Raw genomic sequence first — 15,380 nt, forward strand, 5'->3', positions numbered from 1 at the left:
TTTTTTTGAAGCATCTCTCATCTCTGTCTGGACTTGCTGTAGTAGACCCTCTCTTGTGCCCCTGAAGTATTTGTTTAGTTTGTTTGACAAGTTTCACTGCAGTGGGCTTTAGCCCCTCTCACAGACCCGTGTCTCTGCAGAGATGTAAGGAACATTATTGTCAAAGAATGTTGTACTGTAACTGCCTCACTCATCGTGTGTCTCTCACACACTCACACAAACACACACACACACACCTTTTGCCTCTCTGAGGGGCCTGCAGATGGATTTTCCTTCTAGTGCTGCAGCCACTCCCAGTAGGGGGCTCCTCGTACAGGGGAAGAGGCCACAGAGCTAATCAGATCCAAAGAGGGATAAACCTCCAGCAGGAGCTTCTGCAGAGACACACATTAGACATGTGTCTGTCCAGAAATGGTTTATTGTCAGGCCAAAATACTCCTTTTATAATGGTGTATGTTTGACTCCTTAGAACTGGTTTATTTTTTAGTGCTTTTCACTTGACTTTCGTTGTACAGAGATAGTCTAGAGAATAATTACTGTAGTCATTAAGAAGTTATATCTTTCATCTGTTTAACTCAAAGCTAAATTTCTTGAGCTTCCCTGAATAATCTGGTTATACAATACTTAAGTGTTAATATATAGTATAAATCTATGTTATTACCATTTAATAGTAATACTATATAATTGAGTTAAAATAGATGAAAATAAATAATAGAACAGACAGGAAAAAATTAAAACATATTTCAACTCTTTATTCTGTCATTTCTGTGTAATCTGATTTTACTGATGGTGATAACTGTGACTGTAGTTTAGCTGCATACGTCACTGGCTGCTGAGCCTTTGCACTTTTCTACTTAATTATGAAGATGGTTTTGTTTCTGAGTTGATCCATGTACAGCAGGTTAATTGGATTTCCTTTTTTCTGCTACAAAAGCAAAACAAAAAAACATTTTTTCTGCTACAAAAGCAAAACATACAAATGCAGAAAATATTATATTTGCTCTCATCTGCTCTGCTCTCCATACCACTGTCCTCTTCTGCTTTCTTTTCTTTCATTTCCTCTCCTTCCTCTATCTGCTGTAGTTTGGTTGGAAAAGCAGTCATTATTTAAACAGAAGGTTGTGGGTTTGAGTCCACACTGTATATCTAATTTGAATGTGTCCCTCCCCACCACTTTGAACATTTAAATAGACTGATCAGTCACACAATCAAACCACATGATCAGCTTTTAATTTGCTGCAGCAGGTTAAACCACGGAACCATGAATATCAGCTGAACTGGACGACATAATAGGTTTTAAATGACGGCACTGATTGTTAGGAATAAATACTTCTAAAAATATGCCACAGACACTTAGCATCGCCATCACATAAAATGTGCTCTCCAGTTTTATGGAGACAATAACCTCCACTGATGACGGGCATTTTAGCCGCAGATATAACATAAATGTTCCTGCAGCTCCACCACTTTGTACAGCCCACAGCAAAGAGTGCTTTTTAGCAGAACACCCATCATGGTTCTGCAGCGACGTGAGCACAGTGTGACTGCAGACACTGGCACCGTGATAGTGAAGCTGCGACGAAGCAGCTTTACATTAATTCTAGTCTAAGTCTGACTTGACAAGTTGTAACAATGGAGTTGTTTCTGGGTTTTTTTTGTTTAAATTGGCTCTGCTAGACACACTGACTCATATTTACCTCACCTTTCACTAAGGTTGTGAAAAGCAGTGTGACAAGAGAAACAGAGAATTATTTCATTATTATAGGGGAAGGCTCCATTTAGCACATTTCCATGTAAACTGCACCCTGGAGTACCTGCTAACAACGTACACAGTCAGATACCTGCTTTTCTAGTTGTTAACAGTGCACATACTATGGCTGTACTTTGGTTCATAGAGACGTTGAAAAACTCCACGTTCAATCTGTGCCACAAATATTCTGTTCTCTAAAAGGAAAGAGTTAAAATAATCCATGAGGGGCTGTAGTCATGTGACACTGCTGCTGCTGCTGCTTCTGTAAAGTGTAAACTCACATCGCTATTACAGCTTTTCTGATTGGTCAGCCCGACAGACTTAACATGGCGGTGCCCACACTATTCAAAAAACCAGGCACGATGTAACTACATTGAAAACATGAAATATTTATATATAATGGCATAAACTGAACATACTATATCAGTAGATTATGTGTTGGGTACAAATTAAATGAATATATATTTATGGCACAATATGATGAGAAAATACTAGAAAAAACAAACAAACAAAAAATCTTGTGTAATTATATTTCAAATTATATTAAACTAACATCAAGTCACGGCATATTTTAAAATCAATAGCATCGAATACCAAAAAGGTCAAAAAGAGAAAATAAAAATGCTCCTGTACCATTGTCGCTTGAATCTTGAAGATTTGTCGCACACACCTGTCATGTCTCTGTTCCCCACAAGGGGGCCCCGCCCCAAACGCTTTGAGAAACGCTGCATTAGCAGCACTGATGGAAACTAATGTTTGGTTTCTCTGCAGCTAAAAAGCTGAAAGGATAATAGCACTAGGCCAATTGACTGTCACTCAGGTTCCAGCTTTTGTTTACGTGACTGAAGCGTTATCAACTGTGTCCCGTTTAGGGCAAGTTCACTGGTGCATTTACGTATATAGTAGTTTGTGCTTATGGATTGAATTGGAATGGACACTTTCTTCTTAATTCCTTAAGTCAGATGTGTACAGTGTTGTATTGAACCTCCCTTAATTAATATATACAACAAAGAAGATGCAATCATTCAGAAAATTACCAAACCTTTTAAGGACATAGGACATAGGACATAGGACCCAAGGATTTAAAAAAAAAAACAACAAAAAAACATTGATGAGTCATAGCAAAAATGCTCCCGTCTTTTGAAAGACTCAGATGTAATGGAGGATATAAGTGTGAAAGGAGCTTTTTGTCACAGGAGACACGCGGAGGTTGCAACATATTAACAAACACTGAATGGACTAAATATATATGTGTGTGTGTGTACGTCAGAGAAGGTCACGGTGGACGGCAGTGAAAACACCTGAATGGACGCTTCAGAGCAGTTTCCTGACACAGAAAGGACGTTTTCTGGAGGAAAGGTTTTCCACATTATTTTATCTGACCCTGTGAATAAATCTGATGACACATTTTACCAGTGGTAGAACACAGGCTTGGGTTGTACACACTGACATCTCTTTGTCCTCAACTGGAAACAAAAGTCTTTGTTTTGCAGTGGAGCCACCGCAGAACCAAAGTACTGACAGTTCCACAGTAGACAAATAAAGGCTGGAAGAAAAAGCTTTGTTCTCCGTCGGGGTTTTTTCTTCTGTTATTTTCCTCGAGTGTTGTGAACAGCAGGAAAGTTGAAGGCAGTGTTTCGTCAGCATTCATTTTAAGCTGTGGATTCACGTGACATTTTAACGACATTTCCTCCAGTTACTACATTTACATTAGACACCTGCTCTCCTGCTGAATCAGCAACTTCAGGAAGTGCTGCTTTTTAAAAATTTATTTTAACTGACTCCAGTCTTTTTGTCAGTCATTTAGCTCACTTTAGATTTGAAGGTAAATGAGTAACTCTCAGAGGTGTCGGGCAGGTAAATCATTCTCACGCTGTCTTCACATTTGTTCCCACAAACATTAAGCTTGTGTTTTTGGAAGTCCTTGCAGAAATGAATCTGTAATATCTGTTTTTAATCTCGAAAATATGTGTAATTGTGTGGCAGTTAAATGTGATTTTCTTTGCCATCTGAAATCTTCATGTCAGCAGCAGGGTAAAAGAGAGAGATTGGTGATGTATAAAATGTGGGAATCGCTGTCCTTAACATCTCTAAAGTAATTACCACCTGCACGAATTACTTTGCTCTTAGTGGTTTGGGTTTTCTTTTTTATTGGCAGGATCCTTTCTCTGCTCTCAAAAACAAATGGAGCGGATAATTAAAACCAGTAAACACTGATAAAGTAGTTTCTTAATAAACAGCGTCTCTGAAGAGCTGTGAGTGGAGGTGATGTTAACATTAACTCTGCTTGTTTCTTGAATGACTTATTTGCTTTTTGTGTCTTCTCTTATTTGGCCTGTGGAAATTATGACCCATGAGAGAAAAGATACGTGTCCCTAAATGACAGATAAAAAGTTAAAAAAGTAAAATAAAAAAAGTATTTAATTTACATCCTAGTCCCCAAATCCAAAGTTGGAAGAGTATGGACCGTCACTGTGTGGACTGCTACCGTTGTGCTGACCCCTGATAAAAAAGGACGAATGTATCATAAGTGATTCTTCAGTCTAACGGAGGATGTTTGATGCACGACACTCCAGCTGATGACTTACACTCATCAAATCACACCTTAGACTTAATGATGAATTGAAAGTTACTGCTGCTCGTCCTGTGGTGGCCTGGGAAAACGGTGTCACCTTTCTTTGGTCTGCTGACTTAAATCCAAACAGATAAACACAGATAAACACTGTCAGAATGAAGGCTGTTGAATGGAGTGACTGTTTATTTTGCCTTGTAGGTGTGCCTCCTAGTGGAGGGCTTATTTGAGTGTGTGTGTGTGTGTTTGTTGATGGGATAATGAGTTTGACATGCAGTGAGTGTAACGGCTGGTGAAGCCTCATCGCTGCTAAGCACCAACACAACCCTAACATTACAACATACCTGCATGTCATTGTTCAACTATGCCTGTCGACGGTGTGTGTGCTACGTATATTTTCCTACATATATTAACCCTCTCAGGGCATGTTGACGCTCGTGATGCTTCAATATAAAGCACAGACTTTTGAAAAGGCCATGTCTGAACGTACTGCACCGTCCTGTTTAGAAAGCTTGAGATTCATTATTTCTTGTATGCTAAAGAAGGTAATGTCCTAGTCCAGGTGATGCTAAAGTTTAGTTTTAGTTTAGGAACAGTCACTAAAGTCCTACAGAGGAACAAGCTGTGGTGAAGAACTCTCACTAATGTAAACATGTGGACTGGCCTCCACAAAGCACTGATTTCAATCCTACAGATAAAACTGTTGCCTTAACTTTTAATAGAATTATTTTGCGTGAATTTCTGCCAATTTTAAAACAAAATTGTACTTTTTATGGAATCCACTGCTTCAATAGATCATAAAGAGCTGTAGAATGATTTCCTGTGGTGACTGACAGAAGTTTCAGATCTCACCGAGTGACCTATGCGTTAACGCTTGGTGAGGTTTTTATGTATTTTTGTCTCTTGATGACCTTTCTTCATAGGTCATCCAGAGAAGTCTTCATATTTGATTGGTTGCTGGTCGCTACTGTTTCAGTCTCAGTGTATTTTCTTTTGTCTTCTTAGGTATTGATGTAGATAAAACTTTTGATGAACTACTTGATATTTTACCCAGATTTTCCTTCTTCAGCCAAGCGTCATCTTTATTAGCATTGAACAGTTGCAGCAACATCCAGCCTTGTTAGCAGAGTCGGAGCTGCTGTTTTGTCTTGTTTTGGTCTGCTTACCTCCAGACTGCTCTTTTTATTCCCAGTCTTTCCTCCATACTTTGATTTGTGTTTTCGCTGGTACACTTTCTCTACTTTATGGCGCTCTGTAAATAGCAGTCATGCAACACATTTGTAGACAAGTAACATGAGCGATGAGCGTGGGACAGGTTAGCAGCCGTCTGTGAAGGAAGTGTAGCAGTAAACACATCAACATGTTCTCTCCTGGGCAGCTGCCTCTGACCACTGGGACTTAATTACAATGATGAAAAATGTGTTTTTACATCTCATCTGGGCTTTCTGCTCAATTTACCACGTGGCCTCGGTTTCACCCCTATGTACCACATAGTTGGATTAAACAAATGTACAAAGACGCAGCATGGAGAAGCCACAGTGGTTTTTGTTAACAGAGAGTGGAGGATGATGATGCAGATAAGATGAAGACGCTTGTTGTCTTTAGACAACAAGCGTCTTCATCTTCATCTTTTTCTCTTTAGTGTTGTGTGTTAAATTCATGTCCTTGTCTAAATGTTTACTGATACAAAGTTGACCCAGTAGGTGGCAGTAATGTACCTTAAAGGTACACAGACGCTTGTAAATGGCATTGTGAAGTAAGTTGGAGGTCCAGTAATCAGCTAGGTTTAGTTTATGTTTGAAGGACAAGACCTTTGTATTACTAGTAATCAAATTTGACATCGTCAGAGGAAAGATTGTTCTGTTGTTCCAACAGAGGCTGTTGGAGGTGTACAGCTCCACGGTGGAGCTGATATCCACACTACAATACCCTGACTGTTGATTCAAAAAAGCAGGTGTCTGCTGCTGAAAGGTTGAGCCGACAAATGGAAACATTGCTGGAGTGCTCACTGGGCTTTTTGAAATTTCTTCACACAACAAGCCCACACAACTCCACAGTCTCGCTCTTCTCTGCATGACTTTAGTCTGCGGACCATAAGCAACGCTCTAGCTGGGAAAGTGTGGGGGGCGTTCCATCTGTGTGACACACTGAGCAAAGGAGGACCGACACAAAAGAGGGATTGAAATACACAAACACAAACAGCGAGTGAGAGAAACAACAAGATGGTTGATGCAAAGTTGTGGTCATTAAAGTCTGGCTGCTTGTGGGAGACAGTAGCTCTTCTGTTAGTGTTGGTAGGAGGCTGAGACTGCCAGGCCACCAAAACATTAGCAATGTGGTCTGGAAATGCAGAAATCGTTTGAGGAGCACTGGTGAGGTTGGAGGCAAGTGGAACAGGAGAGAACAGAGTGGCACTTCAAGGTAGAAAAAAAACAGCAGCAACAACTATATTGAGAGGGAAGTAAGAGACTACTAAATTATCCAAGGGACATGGATGTGGATGATTGTGACAACTGGGAAAAAGCAAAACTGAATCGGGAGGACAACAAGTCATCTTAGACTTTAGTGACCAGAGTGTTTGATAATCCAGAAAAGGTCTTTGTTGTGTCGTGATGGGCACCTGCTGTAGCCGTGACCCCGCAGGAGAGCCTGGCCATGAGCTTGTTACCATCAAACGCCACACGGTGTGGCCCAGGACGGCCAGGGTGGTCACCAACGTAGAAGATCACGAGTTTTCAACATGGGATCTGACCTGTGACCCCAGGTAATGTTGCTGTGAATTACTGCACCGTAGCACACAATGGCTACCAGCTGTGTATGGATTATACATCTATTAGTTTGAGTAGATGTTTTAAGGTGTGGTGCCTGAGGATTACAGTTTGTAATATTCTGTGTTTTTGGTAAAGTACACAGCGATGTTGACACAAAATAAAGCGAGTAGTGGGCGCTTGTTTTTCAGCTTTATGGATTTGGATGCTACAGGAGACACATAAAAGTAGACAGGATGTGTCTGCTTGCTGGTCCAGAATCCGGAATGATGCCGGCTCGTACACATCAAAAAGAAGAAAACTAATTTACAGTAAAACACACCTAGAGTATGGGCAAAAAGAAAAACTAATTTACAGTAAAACACACCTATATTTGCAGGCAAATGACAGATTCAGCTCAGCAAGAGGTGCATGACAGCGTCACTGACATTCACAGAACTTTCTTCAGTCTCTACCAGCTGCTCGCATTATTTCATACGGCTGCAGGACACAAGAGAGTGACGAATCAAAGATGGCAAGATGTTCTTTGATGGTTTATTAATATATAAACCTCCTATTTTATGTCTAAATTTATAGATCCAGGCTCAGACTGTCATCTGTTTGGCCAAAAAACTCAAAGCAAAGTATCTCCTGAGTTACAATTTCCTCTTTTTTCTGTCGCACTTGTTTGTTTAAACAGATGCCAGTCTTTGTGCTGTGGGATGATACAAACATAACTTCGGCCAAATCCATCCTCAAAACTGAATGTGGCCCAAGGAAAACCTTGAAACAGCAGAATACCGTATGAATTAAACATGAGTGCTGCTGTTTGTGTTTTTACAGAGCTGAGCGTGGTTTGATCTGCCAACTTGATTATTGATTCAGTGTGTATGGTTTATTTTGTCTTTAATCAAAAGCAAAATCTTTGTTTGATTAAATGTGTTTTAATGATCTCTGCCTGTGTGGATGACTGCTCTCCTTCATTAACATATAGAATGGAAATTATTAGAATTTCTCTCTGCTTTTGTTTATTCTTAGCAGGTTTTAGCTGATGACATTTGCAGGTTGTGTTTAGAGTGGAGGTTGCGGGTTCAAGTTCGACACAGAGCCTGTCTGTGGAGTTGGCCACTACTGGATTGTGTTAGAAATGTGAAAAAGTGGATTTAATCAAAATTTACTTAAACTTCAAAAGGTCACATTATTCAAGTTCCACAGACAGATCCTGGATGGAAACCATAAACAAGATGAGCGGCAGATTCAGCTTTGTGTAGAAACATTTTTCAAAAACTAAAAATGCTCCAGACTTGTTATCTATTAGTAGATCACATTTACAAAACTGACTTCTTTTGTAATTGTGTTCTCGCTTGGTTCCACTCGCTTTTGGTTTGGTGCAGTAGAGGCTGTTGAGGTGAAACAGAGCTTGTATATTTAAGACTTGTTGTTCAGACAGGAAGCATAAGTTGAACTGTGGGAGAAAACGCTGCAGCCCGTGAATCATATTGACATTTTTCTACAAAAACTCTATTTACAATAACACAGGGAACAAGGCTGTTGTTGCATTGCCCTTAGAGCAGAGCAGTGTTTTGGGTTTTCTTTTTTTATTACTTGCTATACGCTGAATTAATTTAGTGTTTAGTAACTTTAGGGTCAGAGGCTGTAACTAACTGTTATTTTGAGATGTTTAGTTTCCACTGTTGAAAAAGAAGAAGCATAATATTTGACTAGTAATGCGTTCTACCGTACTGTGTTTCATGGTTAACTGAAAAATGAAAATATTTTATCTGCTAATTTGCCGATTTGGAATGGTAACTGATGAAACTACTGTAGTTAGTTAGGGAGACTTTGAAGTGTTGGCACAGTATTAATGATTTACTGTTGTACTACTCCAGCCTGTGATTTGTCATGGGGGGTTTTAAATGATCAGTGAAACTGTAAAATAAAGCTGAAGAGCGGCTGAGAAAGGAGAGGTTTCTGAGTTGTTGCTAAAATATTTAACACACAGAGGCCAACATTACATCACTGGACCTCTCACAGAAATGTGAAACAGTGAAGCAGCCAGCACTTCCTGAAATAACTCACCCAAAAAAACCTACAGTTGTAGTAAAAGGCCTGGTTATTACTTATATGAAGATGTAAACATATGAAATGCGAAATTTCAGTTAATATAAACACATTTTAAAAACCTGAGGAGAGGTTGGTATAATAAGAGATCTCCTACGACAGAATGAACAAACATCCTGCAAACTATGAAATAAAACTTAAGTTGATTTGAGAAAAAAGACTGGAAGGCAGGATAATGATGGAAACTAGAGAAAAAATACACACACGTGTGAAACAGACGCAGACAGTCTGAACGCTGATGAATGCTAAAGCAAGAGACAGACAGTCAGAACGCTGATGAATGCTAAAGCAAGAGACGCTGCTAAGCTGAAAGCTAACAATGGGTCAAAAAAGTGTGATTATTGACCAACGGGGTACGTACCATTAGGAATGTTTAAAAAACGTCTTGACAGCAGTCAGCACAGAAGCGACTTTCACTGTGGACTCTGTGACATTTCCTAACAATGGGAGGGTGGTGACAGATAGATGAGCCAGGTGGAGAATTCCTTCATATTCTCTCAAATGGGAAAAGAGCTTCACTGAGCTCAAAGGCACACAGATATACTCTTGACCTTTCTTCATTTCTAAATCTCCGTCCCTCGTCTCACTGTGGAACAATCGTCGAGGCCTCAATACAACAGCCACCATCTGAAACAACAGAGAACACACTGAACTGTGGGTAAAAATAGAGTCCCTGAGAGATGCACGGTGCATTTTAATCACCAGGAAAACACAATTCTGTCCTGAGTTTTGTCTCTCTTTGCTACACTTTGTCTTGCACTCATTAAACATTCATTAGTCTGCAGACAACACCTCCATCTGTCTGTGTCTGACCCTCTCCGATACATAGTTTTACACTCAAGTCGAAGCAGTCAAGTGCAGCCTTGAATTTTCTTTTATGACATTGTCAATAGATAGGTGACAGTGAGCTCTTAATCTGCTGCTGGCAGAAACTGCCGGATCATTCACTGTCAGTGGCCTTAAAGGCCAACTAAAGGAGGTCACTTTTAGGCAAGGACTTTTAGAACGCTTTATGTCATATTCACCTACTGTAATTGTCAAGAAAGTAAAGTCAGTTCGTCTGCTATAATGTGGAACACAGACTCATACCTGTGATCATTTTACTGACCACTGCTGGACAGCGTGGTCCAGAATCAGTACATTAAAATTCTAACGTTAGCTTTTTATTACTCTTACTTTTATTCATTTATGCCTCAATTTGATTTTTATCAGCAAATAATAATTGACCTGAAAAGGCCAAGCGATGTTTGTTTCCACTGGAAGAGAAACATTCTGTTTTCAAATAATTAACTTGTGATGTTTGTCTCGTCATAGTTTGTGTCTGGAACTGGATTTGTTTGACGAGCCAGTTGTTGTGGACAACCTGAAAAGGTCAGACTAATAAAGCTGTGCAGGGATGAATTAGTCTAAATGGAGAAAAACTGTCTCCAGTAGCTGTTCGGAGTTAAGGTTGAATGAACTGCCTGACGATGTAGCTATTTTTCAGCTTTTTTCAGCTCATATCCTACGTGCCTTTTCTGCTACCTGATGGCTATGTCAGTGTTTCAAATGTTTACAGTTAGAAAAATACCACTATGCACCACCAAACTAAAATGTCAGAAAATGACAAATAAATGCACCACCAAACTAAAATGTCAGAAAAAGTACATTTAATGAAAAATACCCCACTGTGATGATGAACAAAGATGAAATATTTGTGGCAAAGAAACAATGGTTTTCAGACTAATTGAGTGAAAATTGGATAATTTAGCAGGGCGCACCTGGAAGTCTCTCACGACACACTGTGGTTGGTGAACACTGGGCTTTGTTGAACATACAATGTGTTTCTTCTTCTGCTTTTGTTCTTGAATGTGAACAAAACGTTGTGTTGCTGTTTGTTTTGGTAGTTTCAGTCTGGTCTGGGTCACGTGTTGCCCATTTAGCAGCCTGTGTCTGCCGTGGTTTCAGTTTTTCATATTATGATAATTTAAACCCTGGGAACTAATTAAATCTTGTCAGTCGGTCCGTCACTGCAGGAACTGCTGCACCGTTACGTGAACCACAGTGTGAAAAAGAAAGAATGTAAGTGCTTTCATTTACAGAGGGGAGAAAAAGAGGAGTCACGTTGTTTCTGTTTCTTTTGTGAATGAGGCTCTTAGTCCTGTATTGTGTTGTGTATTGATCTGGATAAACATGATGATCTATCTGCTCTAGTTCTACTCCTCTGCCGGCAAGTGAGCTCAGTGTGATACCCGTTTATCTGTTGTTATTTGTTCCTACATCTGCAGTGTCATTGATTGATTCATCATTTATATGGTGCTGATGATTCATTTCCTTTGTGTGCTACAAGGTGTGATTGAGCTTCTGAAATACTGCTGTGATACAGCATGGCCCAAAAAAAGACAGACGATGCTGTAGGATCAGGTAGAGGGAATTTGACTAAATCTTAAAAAGATCTATTTTTCTTCTAATCTGGTACGTACACCACTCTCCTAATTGTAGTGTCATTCTGTGACTGAGGCAGGGGGATTTGAGCCCTCAAGACATGGTAAAAGGAACAAGCTCAAAGGAGCTGTATAAATAGAAGAGCACCACCGTGTGTGTGAGTGTGTGTCTCTGTTTCAATATCTGCAGGGACTTTTTGATCCAGATTCTTCAATCTTCAGCTTCTCTGTCTTACACACTATCACAGGAGCTTTTACGTCATCCAGGCTATTAAAGCTGTACCACAGACGGATGATCATGCTTTGAAGTGCATGAGTTAAACAACCGCAAAGCCCCCAATGATTTTAGTAATAACATCTGTGCATATCATTCTCAAAACATGTGCTCTCTCTGTATGGATGCATTATTCTGGACAACTCTCTTCTCACCTCCTTCACAGTTAACTTTACATGCAGACTTTAGGTTCTTCTTCTTATTAGAGTGGCTCTTCAAAAGTCTCAGTGTGTAATGATAATCAGTACTCCTGAGAAACTAATACAGAACAACAGGGAGGATTGACTGAATTCACTGGCAAGGTGAAGGAAATGAAGGAGCTAAAGAAGGTGTAGAGAAAGTATGAGTGACAGACACGAGCAATGGATTAAAATCCTTTTCAAATTTCAACCCGTAAGCTTTTAACATTTAGCAGAAATTAAAACAAGACTTGGATAAAATCAGAAGAAAAACTAAATTGGGTGGGTTAAATGAGTAGTTACCTCATGATCCACCAGAGGGGGCTGTTAGAGCAGCCTCAACTCAGAATCCTTTTTGCCCCATCAGAAACAGTAAGAAGTCATACTATTTAATTCTGCTGTTAGCAAGCAACACATGTACAACCCCATAAACGATTGAGTGAAAATGTTGCCAGGGCATAAACATAAACCAGACACATAAAATAAAAAGTGCTTTGGGTGTTTGCTGACAACAAATGATAGACAAACCCATATGTTTCCAGACATATGGGTTTAGATCTTACATCTCAACAGCATGACCACGGCAGTAGACGTCTCCTTAAAGGTCCTGTGTGTCTTTTTGTCCTGATGGTGATGGAGGGGTTTAGGCTCTTACATCCTGATAATCTGAACCCCGGTTCTAATCACACCCATGCAATCTATAAGAAAAGAATTTGCTCAGAGTGTCGGATGTGCAAGAACACCGTCATTGTATGGTTGTGAGACTACCTGCTTCTTCATATGCAGAGTAAATAACTCCATTACTTCTTACTCTGTGATTTCAAATACATTCAAATAACTTATAGAATCCAGGAAGCTACAGAACAGCAGCAATACTGTTATTTTCTTGCCGCACATAGCATGGTACGATAAACTGTGAACAATATCTTTAGTCAATATTTTCTTGCCACACATTCCAGCTTATGGTGAAGGGATTTTCAAAACATATGCTTAGGTACTAAAAGCTCATTAGCATGGAATGATAAACTGTGAACAATATCTTTAGTCATCTATCTGGTATACTAGTGTATTGCTGTTGGATGAAGAGAGGTTAATCCTACCCATGGTGGACACCCATGTTTTGTAATAAAAGCAGAGACCCAACATTACCTTGACTTTGAGGGTGGTTTTTTTTTACAGCTCATTGGAAACAGTTTCTTGTAAATGTGAAAGCCAGAGGCTTGTGAAATGTGATCTCAATAGTCTGAGGAATTTACACTTCTAAAGAGAACGTGATGCAAGATGTTAGTAAGAGTTGAAGGTGCATCATATAAATGATTAGATGCAGGAAAAAGACAGCTGGTAATGTTAGGGTAAGTGTTATTGGTTGTTGATAACTCGATTAGTAATTAGAGTAATGACTCTATCATTATTATAGTACACATCTATACCGTGTCGCTCCAAGTACTAATTTAGTACACTAAGTTAATTCCCTGGAGAAACCTCTTTCCTTTTTAGGTAAATCATTTTCATTTTAAATACATTTTTACAATTACTCCAACAATTAGCAACATTCAATCATCAGAGTTTCAGGGTTAATATCTGAAAATATTGACAACAGTCCAGTGGCTACACTGCATTTCAAATCTCTCCCTTCCTGTGCCAAGTCTTCTGTTATATCAGATTACATGTCTGGACTTTGACCTGGAGTTGTCACTTTGCCAGCTTTGTGGCAGTGTTGCAAGTTTCTCCCTGGTTGTAGCAGCATTGTCCTTGCAGGAGGGTCGCAGCGCGGCTCTGCTTAGTAGGGCACAGGAGTAGTCCACCTCTCTGGGGACACAACACATCCCCGTTTAGCTGCACAGAGGTGACCCTTCACCTACAGGATTCACATACTGATCAGGAGGTTCAAGGATGGCCAACTGTGAGCTACCGTGAGTAACCTGACAGCGACAAAAAAAGCATTGTCTGTGTCCATTTTTAGCCCTTCTTCCTGTTAATCTGTCCTCAGTCTCAGCTGTGCTTTTTTTACCTGCTCTGTTTTGGATTCCCTTAGTCATCAGGTGTTTTTGTTTCTCCAGATGGGACTGAGTAACGCAGGTGAGACTGCATATAGTCACAGTTTGGTACAATAGATGATGAATGGTCTTTAATAAAGGTCTTATCACAATACATTGATTATAGGAAGATGAATCATGGGGACATGAAACCGAAGCCCTAATATTACCTGGTTAAACAAATTAAACATACACACGTTTTTGTCGGGTTGGCTACGAACAGTCTTAGTGGCGAGTTGAACCTCAGGAACACATTTATTTACTATATCTTTCACATTTAAAACTTCTAATTGAGTTTTGACTTTCACAACACATCGTTTTAAATTCCTGCCAATTGGATTGGAATAAACTCTGTAAAAATGTAAAATTTTTGCGGGGATAGTGCAAAATATTTTATTGTAGATGAGGGTGAGGTGATAAATCGCATTAAGAATGATCTGAAAGTTCTCAGAGAACATTCAATGTTGTGGGTTAATTTTGTTTTTTTGTAAAAGTGACTGGTTTAGTTGAAGTTGTGGGTTTATTTTTTTTTTTTGTAAAAGTGACTGGTTTAGTTATATTCCCCAGTGTTTTTTGTTTTATACATTTTTTGTGTCCGATGGGTTTTGATATATTTTTTTCCATACCTCAGCCAACATTCTATCAGATTTATAATCCTGATAAACTGCGTTCTTTACCAAGGATTAGCAAGGCTCCTAAAGTTTTTACACAAAATTGATATGCCTTTAGTTGTCAATATGTGACTCTGGGGCCAGTCAGTATGATCGAAACATTTTTTTTTCTGACCTCATTTAAAACTGATGTCAATATGTGACTCTGGTATGATCGAAACTTTTTTTTTTCTGACCTCATTTAAAACTGTTTTGTTTTGCCGTGTTTAGGCAACCTCAGTTAATTACAGTGATCATAAATTTGATTTAGAGTTCAAAGTCCAACTGTTGCTTGTCACACCCATGTCTGTAACGAGGGGCGAGGGGCAGAAGGGGAGTGTCTGAGGCTTCTTCATCACAGAAGGAGAGGCAATAGATCGGCTTGAAGATCTATCGCTCACTCACTTTCTCTCTCTCTCTTTTCATTTCTCTATCGCATCAGGCGGGAAAAAGAATGCGACTGCACCGTCTACTGCTTCCTCCTCCTCTTAGCTCCCCAGCGGCTTCCCTCCCTCTCGCTTTCTCTCTCCGTCTTTTTCTCTTTCTGTCTCCTTACTCTCTCTCTCTCTCTCCCTCTCTCTCCCCCTTATTGTGAGAGTGTGATCCGTGGTTCACCCCTGTGCACTGC

General features: G+C 39.7%; 1 protein-coding gene across 6 annotated transcripts in view; it reads left to right on the plus strand.

Annotated features, from left to right (window-relative positions):
• LOC103379823 (pleckstrin homology domain-containing family A member 7) overlaps nucleotides 1-15,380 on the plus strand; it is an 88,417-nt gene that overhangs the window by 4,865 nt on the left and 68,172 nt on the right. The window contains exon 1 of one of the 6 annotated variants that reach the window (XM_025055919.1): nucleotides 13,025-13,979. The exons of the other annotated variants lie outside the window; for them this stretch is intronic. Coding sequence (XP_024911687.1) covers nucleotides 13,960-13,979 — 20 coding nt within the window. The 5' untranslated portion in view covers nucleotides 13,025-13,959. Of the gene's footprint in view, nucleotides 1-13,024; nucleotides 13,980-15,380 lie in introns of those variants that run through there. 6 annotated transcript variants of the gene reach the window in all.

Source organism: Cynoglossus semilaevis, chromosome 6 (genome assembly GCF_000523025.1).
Source record: "Cynoglossus semilaevis isolate Cse_v1.0 chromosome 6, Cse_v1.0, whole genome shotgun sequence".
Classification (NCBI taxonomy): domain Eukaryota; kingdom Metazoa; phylum Chordata; class Actinopteri; order Pleuronectiformes; family Cynoglossidae; genus Cynoglossus; species Cynoglossus semilaevis.